Source organism: Astyanax mexicanus, chromosome 7 (assembly GCF_023375975.1).
Source record: "Astyanax mexicanus isolate ESR-SI-001 chromosome 7, AstMex3_surface, whole genome shotgun sequence".
NCBI classification, from domain to species: domain Eukaryota; kingdom Metazoa; phylum Chordata; class Actinopteri; order Characiformes; family Acestrorhamphidae; genus Astyanax; species Astyanax mexicanus.
This window is the reverse complement of record NC_064414.1, coordinates 54,654,572-54,670,176: the sequence shown is the minus strand read 5'-3', so window position 1 is coordinate 54,670,176 and position 15,605 is coordinate 54,654,572. Positions and strand designations below refer to the sequence as shown.

The 15,605-nt window shown below is 37.9% G+C and overlaps 1 protein-coding gene and 1 long non-coding RNA gene across 13 annotated transcripts in view; one reads left to right on the top strand and one right to left on the bottom strand.

The window, feature by feature from the left end:
- The window catches only part of tenm3 (teneurin transmembrane protein 3), a 1,272,390-nt gene that overhangs the window by 28,926 nt on the left and 1,227,859 nt on the right, over nt 1-15,605 (bottom strand). For 9 of the 12 annotated variants that reach the window (XM_049481363.1, XM_049481365.1, XM_049481367.1 and 6 more), the window contains 2 exons: nt 10,139-10,159; nt 2,645-2,877 (listed from right to left, as the gene is read on the bottom strand). In XM_049481363.1, the coding sequence (XP_049337320.1) occupies nt 2,645-2,877; nt 10,139-10,159 (254 nt within the window). The remainder of the gene's footprint in view (nt 1-2,644; nt 2,878-10,138; nt 10,160-15,605) is intronic. The other 3 variants (XM_049481366.1, XM_049481369.1, XM_049481371.1) reach the window with 1 other exon arrangement.
- LOC111191297 (uncharacterized) overlaps nt 1-15,605 on the top strand; it is a 52,157-nt gene that overhangs the window by 34,251 nt on the left and 2,301 nt on the right. The window contains exons 5-6 of the long non-coding RNA XR_007439996.1: nt 2,651-2,852; nt 10,167-10,249. This is a non-coding gene — a long non-coding RNA (uncharacterized LOC111191297). The remainder of the gene's footprint in view (nt 1-2,650; nt 2,853-10,166; nt 10,250-15,605) is intronic.

Genomic DNA, 15,605 nt, shown 5'->3' with positions numbered 1-15,605 from the left:
ACCGTTACAGTACTAAATTCAGGATACGAATTTTAGAGGATGCTGTAAAGTCTGTAGTGAAACTGTAGTGATTAATGTACTTCATAATATTTTAATCTAATGACCTAATAATAGCCCTAAGTACTCTACCCCATGAGCATTATATTGACTCATATGGGCATTATAAATTCTGTAAAAGCAGAACAGCAGTACCGAACAATGGGACTGAATGTACTGCACTTTATTATTTATAATACTTTAAGCTAATGATGTAATAATGTCCTAGATTTACCATAGGCTATAGGAACATTATATGGGCTATAGTTTATTATAAGGACACTTTAAATTCTGCGACCCTAGAGAAGAATGGAAGTGGTAATGATTGAAAGCACGTAATTCATAATGTTTTAATCTACTGATCTAATAAAAGCCCTGAGTACTCTATATAAGTGTTATATGGACTCATATGGACAATATAAAAATATGCTGTTGTACAATCAAGAGGGTTTATGATTAAATGTATTTAATTCATTTATGCTTTATATAAAAGACACTACAATTTGAGAGAAACATAATAATAATAATTATAATGACATGATGTACTTTATTAAAAACTGTAATAATGGCGTTAATTTAGTGTAATTTATAGTACTGTGGACATGCCTATTAAATTAATTTACTTTTTTTTTTTTTTTTGTAAAATCTGATAATGCTTTAATTTATTTAATTTCTATTTTAAAATAATGTCCCTGCACACTATAAAGGCTGCAGTTGAGTTGATAATGACTAGATTTATTTTATTCATGATATTTGGGATTTAATAATCTAATAATTGCTTTTAATTTTCCATTTGAGTAAACTATGTGATTATAAACATATATTATATAGTTTGATGCCATACAGAACAGTTAGAATAATGATGACTGCAGGGGTGGGCAATATGAACATTGAATAAAAATATATAATAATGTTTAAGAGAATACACTAATGCAACAAAATAAAGATTACATTTTATTTTATATATACAGTAACAAGGTCAAATGTTATGATACTAATAATGCACTCCATATTTTCAGGATTAAAGTAAAATAAATGATACTGGACAGATATAATCTGTCTCTAGTAGACATTATTTAATGGGAAATGAGAACAGTTGTACCAATGTACTGCTGGCCACCACGACTCAAAAAACAAAAAAACAAAAAAAAAAAAAATTGTTCAAGAACAATATATAAAAATTGGGATATTACTGTGTACAATCCTTTAAGTGACTTAATGTATTTAATTCATATTTTAATACAACAATTTAATATGGGCCTAAGATTCAGAAGTCTTTTATGGACACTATAAAGTCTGTAAAAAGTTTGTTGCTACTATAAATATTATAACAGACTGTATTCATAATATTTTGACATATTTGTTATATTAATTTACCATTAAATCACTGTATGTAAACACAAATTACACAGCTGAGTTTGTTGCCACATAGAACAGCAGGATTAATAGAAATATTATGAATCAAATACATTTGATCGTTATGTAATGTAGTAATGGCCCCAGGTTAGTATTTAAATGATCTATATTATTGTAAAGGAGACCAAAGAGACTCTTCAACAGAGAGAACAGAGAAAAGAAAAAGGTATGAAAAAATCCACAAACTGTAGATATGAGTGTGCTTGTATATATAGTGTCTTATGGCCACACTTATGTGAATGCTTTTCATAATCGCAATTATATTTTAATCCAATAATGTAGTAAAGACCCAAACGTTCTATAGAAACAATAAAAGACACAATAAAGACCACTGCCACAGGGAACAGCGGAATGGACTGCAAGTTGTTTTCATCACCCTGTTCATAATCTACATTATATCTTGATATATTTTGATAGACTATTTTAATATTGCAGTAATGGCTCCAATTTAGCCATGAGTTGTCTGAAGGAATGTTATGGGGACACCACAGTGGCTTCTAGTGCTGTAAAAATGATATACATAAGCAGTAAATATGTAAATGGGTGTATTGTTGATGTCTTAATAGTGAACGTACATTTTTATATAATACTGTATTTATAAGTCTGTGGAAGTAGCATTTATATGAATTACTTAATAATTAGATTAATAGAGCTTACTAATATTTTACTTATTATTATTATTATTAATTATTATTATTATTATTACATTTCAGCTAAACGGTTGTGCAACATAATTGACTTTAAATAGAAAACAAAAAATATTCTGTAAATAATTTGAAAATAGGAATTTGGCCCAAAACATGACCATTATTAGAACATTTCTAAACAAATCGTAAGTATTATAAAAAAAACCCACAAATAAATAAAAAAAAATGAAATAAAACACCAATATAATTAGCTTTAAATCTAAAAAAATCTCCTATACTTCTTCCAAAACATGAACATATTAATGTTATTATTATTATTATTACTATTACATTTCTGAACAAAATGTTTGTATTACATAGTTTAGCATGAGAAATGGTTTAAATAATAAAAGTTTTTAAAGTATTAAAGTATTGTTAAAGTATTTAAATAGATAAATAAATAAATGTATTTGTATATAGTCTGAAAATAGAAATACAATTACCTAATGCATTTTCAGTTCAACACATTTTAAATCAGTGTGTTTGTGTGTCTCTCTCTCTCCCACCTTTAGGACCCAGCAGCAGGGCCTCTGTGGCCTTTCCCCCGTCCCCACAGCGAGCCTCGTCGAAGGGCAGGCACTGCTCCCCTGTTCCGGCCACCACCTCCGCGTTCTGCAGCAGCTCCTTCGTCCCCGACAGAACTTTGGGTCTGAAGATCCGGCGGGAGTTCGTATCCGACACGTACAGCTGACCGGTCATCGGGTCAGTGGCCAGGTAGTAGCGGTGGGCGGGGTTATTACTGAGGAGATAAAAGAGAGATAAAGGTTAAGGTGCTGGAACTGCAGACAAAGCACAGAGTGCACCAGGGTGTCTGTGTGGGACACTTTACTGATCAGGACGGAGTATAGGGTAAGAGCAGGGGTTCAAATCTACAGTTTCTCCAGGATACCAGGCAGGGTATTAATATCACAATATATTTCTTAATTTCGGTCGGTATCATATAATTCTGATATTAATATGAACAGGTCAGATAGAGAACTAATAGCTGGGTCATATGGAAAAATGTGGGTAATCTAATTAATTAGATTTCAATTAGTTGAATATCTGTTTTAATGCAATTAAAGCAATGATTTATTAATACATATAAAATCAGCTACAAACGTACCATAACTATCGATGCACAAACCCTAGCATGATAGTTTATTTTAAATCATTTTGGAACATTTCTATTAGTCCATTTATAATGAAATTGTGATACAATGTAAAGAAAAAAAATCAAAAGAACAACAATGGACCTTAGGGATACACAATGATAACAATTATATCTGTATTGGCCAATGATTTTTTAAATTTATTTTCCTAACCGATATATAGGCTTATTGTATGCTGGAACTAGTACAATTTGCCGACACTGGCCGTGCTTCTTTAAAATGAATAAATAAAAAAATATATATTTGTTGTTTTAGTTTTAAAGTTAAAATTATAAAATTATATTGGGGTGTCTAGTCTCTCTGTAAGTTATAAACGTGTATCTACATTGGCATCGGCAGATACATACAGGTGTAATATCAATAAAAATTAATAGTTCTGCGCTACAGTGCTGGTACAAATGTACTTTTAATTTTTATTAGCATTTTTATTGGTCCATTCCTCATGATATGGTATTAATGACAGCTGTCAGCTTCACACTACGGCCAAAATTGAATAATAAACCTGTAAAAATAGAGATGTGTCAGGTTTTTGCAGGACAGTGATAGTGATGTATGTGTAAATAAACAGGGGATTGGGTGGACTGTATTTGAGCAGGTGAGTGGTGGAGGTGATGATGAGGAATGATTGATGAGGAAGCTGCAGTATCAGTGCTGCGCTGGGTTTGAGGCGGTCTGAGAGTGTTTTAGTGAGGACTGTTCATTAGAGCCGAGCGGGTGGAGCACTGTGTTAGACTGAGCTTAATGCAGACTGACTGGAGATCAGTGCGGACTGACACCAGCGTAATGACGGCCACCAATCTGTCACATCCTCTCCATCACCTCCACTTTAGCACCAAAACTCACGTCAGACAGACAGCGCCGGGCGACAGGCGTCTGTCGAGCAAAACCAACAACTCCTCACAGCACCTCAATTAACACAGGCTCAGAATAGCATGGCACAGTGTGTGTGTGTGTGTGTGTGTGTCTCAGAGGCACAGATGAGACTCCAACACCCTGCTGTTCTTCTTTAAAGGGCTTTGACTGCTGATCTGGGAGCAACATTACACTATATATCCAAATATTTGCACACATCCACCCCTTTTAATGAATGCTACACGCTACGCTCAGCTAATTTAAGTTGCCTTTTATGCTGATTTAGATGTTTACACAAATTACACCCAAATTCCAGCTTATCAAGTCCTTTAAGAGACATATTAGCAATAGAATAGGGCTCTCTGGAGCTGATAAAAAAGCCAGGCGAAGGCTAGAGGGGTAAAAGGGCCATGCAATCAAATCCTCACAGCAATTCTGTTCCAAAATCAGGTATAAATCTGTCTCTGAATAGTAGATAAGCAAGATAAACACTTTTAATGACCCTGATTTTAGACAAAACAACAAATAAGCTGGTGCTTATTTTTATTAAACACCTCCACATGGTTTAAAGTAAGTGTATGTTGATTCAGCCATGATGCTTGTTGGTATATATATATATAATTTTTATTCATCATTACCTACATTATATATTATTGCTCATGGCTCCTGTGTAAAACTAAGAAGTTAAACTTCAGAACCGCAATGACTGCTTGACTATATTTGGGATAAAGAGAGTGACTGAACTGCTCCTTTAAGTGAATGTGGGCTGTGTTCTAATTAAGGATTCATTAATGAAGTTAATTAGGAACAGCAGCAAAACCAGACTCAAGTAGAGGCTTAAAGAGAATCTGTGAAAAATCAGCCTCTGAGCATTAAAGCGTAAAAACCACACACTCAAAATTAAAAAAGCATAAAACAAAACTAATGAGAAGTTAAATAAAGAGGGAAAGAGGAAAGAGTGAAAGATTGGACAGGGGGGGGGGGGGGGGGGCAGAATGCAAATGCAAGAGAGAAGGAAAAAATTAAGGAAAAAGAAAGAAATGACAAGAGAAACAAATTTGAAAGACAAAAGGAGACGAAGAGGAAAAACAAATGAATTATGAATAAATGAAGACAGAAAGACAATAAAGAATCTAGAAAGAGATGAGAGAAGACGAGAAAATTGGGGGGTTGTAAAGAGAACAGCAAGAAACAGATCAAAGAAAAAGAAGAGTTAAAGATGTATAAAGAATGCAAGGTCACAGACATGAAGAGAAAAGTGAAAGAGAAAACTAAAAGGTCAAAAGAAATAAGAGCCAAAAGAATGACTTTTTGAAGGAGAGTTTGGCCATGATGACAAGGGAAAAAAAGGTACAGAAAGAGAAAAGAAAAGTAAGAGATGTAAAAAAAAGAGGAGGGGGATGAAAGAAAGGGAATAGAAAGTGATAGATTTAAAAATAGGGAGAAAAGGAGGATAGAGATAAAGTTGATTAACCAGAGAGTGAAAATGGAAAGAGATTCAAAAAGAAAGAAAGAAAATGAAGTCAAGGTTCATCACATGCAGACCTCCATCAGCCATGATCCTGTCTTTAATCACGCCCTTTCATACCCCTTCTCTACACCTACTTCTATATACTTAAATCTCTTTATACCCCCTTTTTAATTCCAACTACACCATCCCATACCCCTCTATACTCTTCTAATCCCTTCTTTACACCTCTATACCCTCATCTAAACCTCTTTATACCCTTCTACACTTCTTTCCTCCCATCTATATATATCTTTTGCCTCCCTCAGCACCTCTTTGCTCTGTCTACATCTTTCTCAAATTCAATTACAAAATTAAATAAAATGATTAAATGATTGTGTGCCTAAACTCTGGACTAAAATGACAGTACCGACACTACAGTTAAAAGAAGACTGGGCTTTAATCTGAATCTGATTTTTTTTCTGTGTTTTCTAGGATTTATTTTGGGTTAAGGACTTCTGCTGGCGTAAGACGGGGTAAAAATGTGACGAGTTTAAGTTTAAGGTCCCGCCCCCGCGTGCTGGCAGTGCTCCTCACCACAGCCTTTCCACTGCATCAGCTAGAAACCCACAGCTGTGTGTATTTTTACAGCAGAGCGAGGAGCTAAACGGCAGCAGAATCCGAGGATCAGTAACACTAAATACGACTGACTTCTCTCTTCACCTGAACAGCAGCATCTTTAACCTCTAACACAGACAGACAGAACAGATATACAGGCAGAAGGGTAAACAGAAGTGCTTTAAGACGCTTTGCTAAAGCCAGGGTTACACTACGTGATTTTATTCATGATTCTCAGACTGGCGTCCAGAGTCTGTGCTGGTTGTTGGCTGTAGTCTGTTGGTTTTTGGCCCGTGGGAATCAATAGTTGGAGGAAGAATCAAATAGTGTGTGAAGGGGACGGAGACTCCAAATTTTGGCCTCATGATTGCGGTTCAAACCAGTCAGGACGTATCAAACGATTGAATTAATCTACTTGACTCTAAAGCGTAATGTGGTATCGTATATCGTCAGCCGTCTTTATTTGTTGCGTTTATTTTTCTTGTTTAAACTTTTTCATATTCTAAGGTATAAAGCTTAAAGTTGCCATTTTATATTGCAACAAGTCTGAATTAGAGTTGCACGGTGTACCGAAGGTTCGATTCTTTTTCGATACTACGTCATCACAAACGATTCGGTTCTTTAGCGTTCGATGCTTTCGATACTGTATATAGCCCAGTCACTAGCTTCAAATGAGTCAAATTAGTAGGCGCGATTTGATTCAGTTCATAAGAAAACTGATTCACACCGCAGCAGTCGGTGTGGCAGGATTCAGATAAACTTAGTGTTCTGAACAAATGAATCGATTCACGCGCAAGCCAGCAGAGCAGCAGCGAGTGTAGAATGGCGACGGCTAAAATAACAGATGTCTCTCGTCCGCGACTTGTGGACAAAACGGGCGCGAGGAGTGAAGTGTGGGAAAATAGTCTGAGATGTAGGCATCTGTTTTTTATTGATATTTTTATTTTTAAATAAAATAACGAAAACTGAAAGTGAAACTAAACTACTTTATTTATTAGCGCTGTTTTCACTCCCGCAGTTGTACAGCGGGGGGTGTTGTGCCGATTCTGTCCGCGAAGCGGGAGTCGGATTCAGTAGCGGATTCGGCACAAGGGCGGCGGCACCTCGCGCTCCGCGGTGTTAGTTGTAAGCGCTCGCGCTAGCCGCAAAATACGACAGAAAACACTGAGGGAGCTGCAGAATTATGTATGGGACTAGAATATGAGCACGAGGAGATCAAAGAGAACCTTTATCTGTGAGTAGCTCACATCAGAACACGCAAATCTCTCTCACTCTCTCACTCTCTCACTCTTTCTCTGTGTCTCTCTCTCGCACGTGAACGCCTCCGCGTTTGACCTGCAGCACCCTGCAGTGTTTAGCTGTTCTTAAAAATCATTTTAATTAAATAATAGTTCTATGCTTCTATGTTACAGTGTTATTTAACATAATTCTGATCATATTTCGCTCATTTAGCAGACAAGCACCCTGATCTCTACAAAGAGCTGAGAAGTCGACAGGTTAGTGGAGTTAGTCAAGATACACTCTGTCTGTAGCTTTACTAAGATTTACTAGCGACTGCTAGTAAATCACGTCAACACGGAGAGGAGTGTGCAGGAGTTTTGTTTTGGACCCGTGGTTTTCTCTATTTCTCCATTATCCCATTGGCTGTGAAACATGAACTCAAGATGTTCACGTTTTCGCGTTTCCATCGCAAATCTGTGGTCAGGCACGTAGCCTGCTTGCTCGTTACACTGAACATGGGCTTATTAAAAACGGTAAACGGTTGATTAATAAAACGGAGCAGTGAGTGTTAAAATGAACATAACATTGTAATGTTCTTCTGTCTCTTTATTTTCCTTATTCAGAACTTATTATTATTATTCTGCCCGCCCGTCAGGTTCACATAGTCAGGCTACCATTACCTCTGGTTTTAGTTTTAGTTTTTAGGAAGTGTTTAGATAATTATGTTATAGTTAAGGTTATAATAACGAAACTTGTTTTTTGTACAAATGTTTCATTTTAGAATAAAAACGTTTGCACCGATTGTTCAGTGTTCAATCCAGTTCAGTCAAAAATAAACATTTTATGTTCAGATATTTTTATTGTTTTTTTTTCTTCCAAGTATCGTTTTGGTATCGAGAATCGTGATACTACAGTTGGTATCGGTATCGAAGTCAAAATTTTGGTATCGTGACAACCCTAGTCTGAATAAAAAATAAACCAACACATGACCGCACACGCAGCACTAGGAGCGGATAACTTCCACACCTGCAACAGACTGTACCAAAGGCTCCTTGAACCACCAATGTCAGTAAAGACCAGATATCAGTAGTCTTGAACACAGCTTTCACACTTAATCAAACGCAAAGCAAAAGTATCCAAGTATCCGGGTCTGGAAAATATTAGCCTTTATCTAAATTTGGCGTTTTATTACACAAGAAGTCTGAGATTGTGCTTTACAAAAATAAACCAACACATGACCCCACACACAGCACTAGGAGCGGATAGCTTCCACACCTGCAGCACTACCACTTATTTCAAGAGGACCACAGATTGGTAGAGCCTGGATTGCTCCTGGGCCTCAAAACTGCTTTCAGACCAAACGCAAAGTAAGAGTATCCGGGTCTGGAAAAACGTAAATTTGGCTGTTTATTAGTCTAAAATTGTGCTTTACAAAAATGTATCAACACATGCCCCCACTCACAGCACTAGGAGCGCATAAGCTTCCACACCTGTACAGAACAACAGACCACCGATGTCAGGAAGAACAGATATCGGTAGAGTCTGAACCGCTCCTAGGCCTAAAAAAAACTGCTTTTTAACTTCACCAAATGCAAAATAAGATCCAGGCCCGGAAAAAGGTAGCTTTTAGCTCAAGTTGACTTCTTATAACGCAACAAGTCTAAAAACCAACACACAGAGCAATAGATGCGGATAGCTTCCACACCTCCAACAAACCGTACCAGAGTCCCCTTGAACTGAATCTCAGACCACTGATTACAGGTTGACCAGAGATTTGTAGTCTGGGCCGTTCCTGGGCTTAAAAACTGCATTCACACTGCAGCAAACGCAAAGTAAGTGTATCCAGGTGCAGAAAAAGAAGCTAAATGTGAAAACACTCTAAAAGTCCTGTAGTCTACCTAGGGTTTAAGTTACATTTCCATCAGAACCAGGGTGTGAAGACCAGCACACACACAAACACCATAATATGAATGTAATTCTGTAAGCCAATGACACTCCGTCTGAGATCCGCACAGCAGTGCGGAGGAGGCCTCACCTTCAATTACGGCGGAAAATAAAAACACTCTGATAGTAAGTCTTTACAGACAGCGTCAACGTTTCTGACATTCCCGACGTTCCCGCTGTCAGACAGCTTTTGAAAAGCGTTTTCAGCAGATCACTCTCGCTTCTGAAAAGCACTTCTCTACATATGAAGAACGAGAGCGAAGATATTTACGATAAATACACTGGAAATAGCAGCCCAGAATCTAAACACAGCACTTACTCGCACTATTTTACACTGAAATACACTACGAGTATATACAGCAACATGGCAGAAGTCATGGGGCAGAATATTGAAGTGTTACCTCGGAGAGTGGTTGAAAACTCCCACACCTGTATAACTTGTGAGGTGTTATCTTGTGAGTGAAGTTGAACACTGACTGGCCAAGCATGCTCATGGCAAGGCCAGATCAATTATTGTTGGAGTTGAGGAGTGACGTTCCATTTCTAAAGTTCTAGGTATCACATTCACATCAATGCAGGAGACCCCACCCAAATGTCCCAAAGGTCAGTGCAGTGTTCCTTAGCTTCTAACATGGCAAAATTCATGGGACAAGTAAAGAGTGCTGAATGGGAACCGAGACAGTACAGGTGTGCAGTGGGAAATGACGGGTAAAGGCAGGTGTAGGTGTAGAGTTCAGAGGGTACAGACACTGTATTGAGAGGCTTACCTGTGTCTGAAGTCTTTATTTCTTATAGGTGCGGAAGCAAAAAGAGAAGAAGAAGGAGGAAAAAGAAGGAAAGAGCAGAAGCACACAAGTGTTAATCACAGGAAAACAAAGGTACATCTTGTTAAAGGACACAAACACGCATACACATGCAGTATAAAAACACTAGGGCTGGGGCGACGCGTCGACATAATCGACGTCATCGATTACGAAAATACATCGATTTGCATAACGTGCGTCGGCGCGTCGTAAATATGTTAATTAACACGGTAACATAGAAGCATAGAACTATTATTTAATTAAAATGATTTTTAAGAACAGCTAAACACAGTTCTGCAAGTCAAACGCGGAGGAGTTCACGTGCGAGAGAGAGAGAGAGAGAGAGACACACACACACACAGAGAGAGAGAGAGACACAGACATAATTCTGCAGCTCCCTCAGTGTTTTCCGCCGTATTTTGCGGCTAGCGCGAGCGCTTACAACTGACACCGCGGACCGCGAGGTGCAGCCGCGCTTGTGCCGAATCCGACTCTCTGCTGAATCTGACTCCCGCTTAGCGGACAGAATCGGCACAACACCCCCGCTGTAGAACTGCGGTAGTGAAAACGGCTACAAAAAAACGCCAGCGGGCATCTAAAGTTTGGGAGCATTTCACGCAAAAGGGCAACAATGTGGTCCTCTGCCATATGTGCAAAAGGAGCACTATAGCGCAAACATCCAGGAGCACTATGTCAACAGGGTCACACAGTAAGTTACCGTTTACATCAGGGTCTCCGCGGGTGTCCTTAAAAAGACTTAAGGCTGTCTACCAAAGGTTTTAAACCTGCCACAGGCAGAAATTATACAGTTTTGGTTTATATTTGTGCATGGCATTTCGCAGTTTCCAGAAAAAGTAGCATTATTCATAAGTTCAGGTGTTTAGCTAAGCTAGCTGCCTTAAGTTATTTTAGCTAGCGCCGTCGGCGCTGCGGTGTTACACCGTTTTCTGTCACCGTCGGAATTTTGTGACCAGTGCTCACGGTTATGAGCGTTCATTGGCAAAACGGAAGCTTTCTATACCTACACCTTACCCTCAGCCCTAAACTTAACCGTTTTGGCCAGTCGGGGTAAACATTAGAAACGAACACGTTTCGAATCGGCCAGTGCACCGGTCTGCTGAGAACTACTTGCCCGTGGTCACAAAATCTAGCGGTCACAGAAAACAGTGCAACACACGGTTGTGGTGTATGGGAGCTTATCCATTTTTAGCGTTATAGATCTAAACGTGTTGTACATGTAAGTGATTATAAGTGTGGGGTTTGGTTTAGTAGGCTTGTGTTGCTGTTGTTGTTATTATATATAAATATAGTATTTTATCGTTTGCTTTAAAACGTAAAATAATAATTATTTAAATATGTTTCTCAATAAATAGATTAGTCGACTAATCGAAAAAAATAATCGTTAGAATAATCGTTTAAAAAATAATCGTTAGGGACAGCCCTAAAAAACACAGAGCATTTTTAGGACAATTATTCAGATACCTGTCAAATCAACACTAAGCACAGTCATAGTAACACCCACCGCCCAATTTAAGTTCTGGAACCAGAATTATGTTTATAGTAGCTACTGAGTGAGTTATACTGAATGATGATAATAAAATAAGGCATTATTATGAATTGTTTAGGTTCTGTTATGACTTATTTAGAACCCACTATGAATTGTTAACTATGTACTAGGGCCAGGCGATATTGTGTATTTATATATATATATATATAAAAATGAAATAAATGTATGAGTAAGTCTTAATTACGTTTTAACAGAACTTTAGGTTGTTTTTTTTATCTATTGTTTCCTTTCCTAATTTCTAAATTTGTAACAATAGTGAGCATCCCCTTCAACCTCACATGCAGCTTTTATATTAAACACATTGCAAAAATAGCCTTCTTATATTTAAGTTATGGAAAAGTGTAAAATATAAAAATCACTCAGGTTTATAATTCACAGGTTTCTGACAAAAGCAAATCAAATCTACTGACTTAAATTCCCTCTGTACATCTTTACACATAGAAGCTTTCAATCTCCATTATTCCATTTTGAAAATCACATTAAAACAGAAATTCTGATAATTAAATGGATTTGATACTGTAGTTTTTATTTTTCAGTATCTGCTATGAATTAATTATATATTTTAGGGACTATCCACCGTGAATTAGTCTGAATTGACAAATTAAAAAAGAGAGGAGTGTTTCATCACACCTTTAGTATATTATATGTAGTATATTATAAATAATGAACCCTTTACTATGAACTGTAATCTGTACATACTATGAATACTATAAAGACTGAGACAAGAACACACATACAGATCCTCAGAGTTACAGCTGTCTTTAGAGCATCTTCAGGAGTGTGTACAAGTGAACAATCTCTCCAGCACACACACACACACACACACGCGCGCGCACACAGCTGTAAAAGTGTTATTGTCTTGTAATGATCTTGTGTTTTTTAGGCACTGGAGGACGAGGTTTATAGCGTGCACCTGGGAGATGAGCCACACACACAAACACACAGGTTAACCAGCCTATAATGGCAGGTTGATTATGTCTCAGATAATGAAACGCGTGTTATTTAGTGGACGGCCGTCAGCTGGGCGGGTCATGCTGTGATTATATCACTCTGAGGATCGCCCGTTTATCTCTCTCTTTCCTCCGCTCGCTCGCCCGCTCACTCACTCACTCGCTCAGCCCTATGCTTTAATGATAGAGTTTAATTTAACACGCAGTACACTGTTATTCTGGGCTGTGTGTGTGAAAGAGAGAACAATTATATATATATAAGTCGATAGATTTATGATATCGTCACTAATTAAACAATAGAAGAAGAGAAGAGGTGTTGTGCGGAAATATGTCTCCCCTTGGTGATGTGCAGGAGAGTCACACAGCAGTATGGATGCAATAGATTACAGTGATTCTGGTGATTCTGTATCTACTGTAACTGTAGATTAACAGTAGATTAAGGAGTCAAAAGTATCTCCATCCATTACTCTGCAGGTAGAAGTATAGATACTAGGATTTAAAATACTTCTGTAGACGTTGAAGTATCAACTCAAGTTTTTTAAGTAAAAAAACATTTTTCTAAAAGCCATAATAACTATAATGTTAAAATATTAAAATGTTAATGTTGATAATATAATTTGGGATTTTGCACTAGGCTGTTCTCTAGTGTTTTAGCTGCATATATGCCCCATTGTAAATTAATGTATTTTAGTAGAATGTAAATTTTAAAGGTAAAGCTTAGTTGGACTGGAGTTTGTCTGGAGTTCTCTTGAGTCTCTGCACGTGTGCAGGTGTGATGGATCACAGTATAAACCAATAGGGAGTTGGAATGATACATGTTCATACTTCTCTACATCCAATCACAATAAGATTCACTCTATCTGGATGGAGAGATTTATCTGGATAGGGGTTTTATTGAACGATGAGAAGCCGGAATGAAAACGAGCCGAAATAAAATAGGAGTAACGAGGCTATTTTTATTATTCCTTAGTGCTCTCAGTTGCTAAACTGCAGAGCGAAACCAAAAAAATATATATAACAAAATAAATAAATAACCAGAATAAATGTACAGTATAAATGCAACACACATCAACCTTGGCTCAGACTTTGGTCTGGACTTTCAGGCATGAAAAAAACCCAGAGAGAGAAGGGGGGAGTGAGGAGGAAAGAGAATTAGAGAGCGAAAAGAGAAAAAGGAGGGGGAGAAAAATAAGAGAGAAATGATAGCAGCAGAGGAGAGATAAGAGAGGTCAGGTATCACAGGAGCTGCAAAATGAGGTGTTGAAGGAGATGGAAGACACACACACACACAGTCATTTATGAGGTCAGTGCCTATAAAAGATCTAAGACAGATTTGATTTCATACAGAGTCTCAGAACAATCTGAAAGAGTATCCCTTCTAAGTGTGTGTGTGTGTGTGTGTGTGTGTGTGTGTGGAAGTGGATGCTGAGGTCTGGGGTGGTTATAAAGGTTGACCTCAGGTTTCTAATGTTAAAGGTTTTAGAGCTTTAGATGTACGATGATACTAAAGTAACGTATTCAATCCTATTGTAGGAGCTGCTGATGGTGGACAGGAGTCGGTTGGCATTAGGGGTGGAAATCACAGGGCATCACATGATACAATATTATTACGATACCCTGCCAGGGATAAAGAAACTATTACACTACTGTGACTCTACGATACTCGATAGATCGCAAGACAATTCTCTTTGATACTTCACAGCATCTGTGTTACTGAAGAGGATAAAATACTCCTAAATAATAAATACATGAAAATATGGGTTTATTGGCATCAGTTTTACATAATTTAACAACCAATTTGATTATTGCAGATTATTGATTATGAAGCAGTAGTAGGTCTGATTGAGGGCGAGGTTTAAGAAGTTTAGAGCAGCTATGTTTTAGGAAAAATATCCGTATTTGACACATACTGTATCACAAACTAAACTAAATCCATGCAATATATCGCAATAATATTTTGGCATGGGCACTCTGTTCACCCACCGTCCAACAGAGATCAAGTACCTTCACCTGCTAGACATTATTACCTTCCATTGGGGAGTGGTCTTAATGATTTGCCTAATCATGTAAATACCATTAATTTGGAATCAGTAATGCATTTTTTTTAATTATGCCATTTTTTTTTTTTTTTATAATTTTATTTCAAATTTTTCCCATTTTCTCCCCAATTTACACGGCCAATTACCCAACCCACTCGTTAGGACTCCCCCTATCACTAGTGATGCCCCAACACACCAGGAGGGGGAAGACTAACACATGCCTCCTCTGATACATGTGAAGTCAGCCACCGCTTCTTTTCGAGCTGCTGCTGATGCAGCATCGCTGAGCAGCCAGCGCGCTTGGAGGAAAGCTCAGCTCACAGTCGCCCTGTGCTGCAGACATCACCCTGGGAGTGATGTGGGGAGAGAGCGCCATCTACCCACCCGGAGGGAGCAGAGCCAATTTTGCTCCCTCTAACGCCGGCAGCTAGATGGCAAAGCTGCACGAGCGGAGGTTCGAACCTGTGACCTCCTGCTCATAGTGGCAGCGCTTTAGACCGCTGGACCACTCGGCGACCCAATTAATTAATTACGCCACCAAGTTTGTTCCCAACTTCTGCCGTAATCTTCCCCACCCCGCAGACATTTTTTTCTGAAGCGCTTCGCTTGCGGTAATCTGACCAAGCTATCAAAATATACTTCTATTTATTTGAGCTAAACTGCTGATATGGTGTAGTTTAATCTGATATATTATCCAGTTAATACACTGCTATCCACATACGCTTTCTCTGCTGCTCCATGCCGTTTACACGCATGGTCTGTGCTGCTGCTGAAAGCACAAGCATATACTAGTATTTTAATTGATACCACTAATATAAATTGCATTTTATATTCTTTTTTTTTATTTACATTTAAATATCCACTATAAATCATCT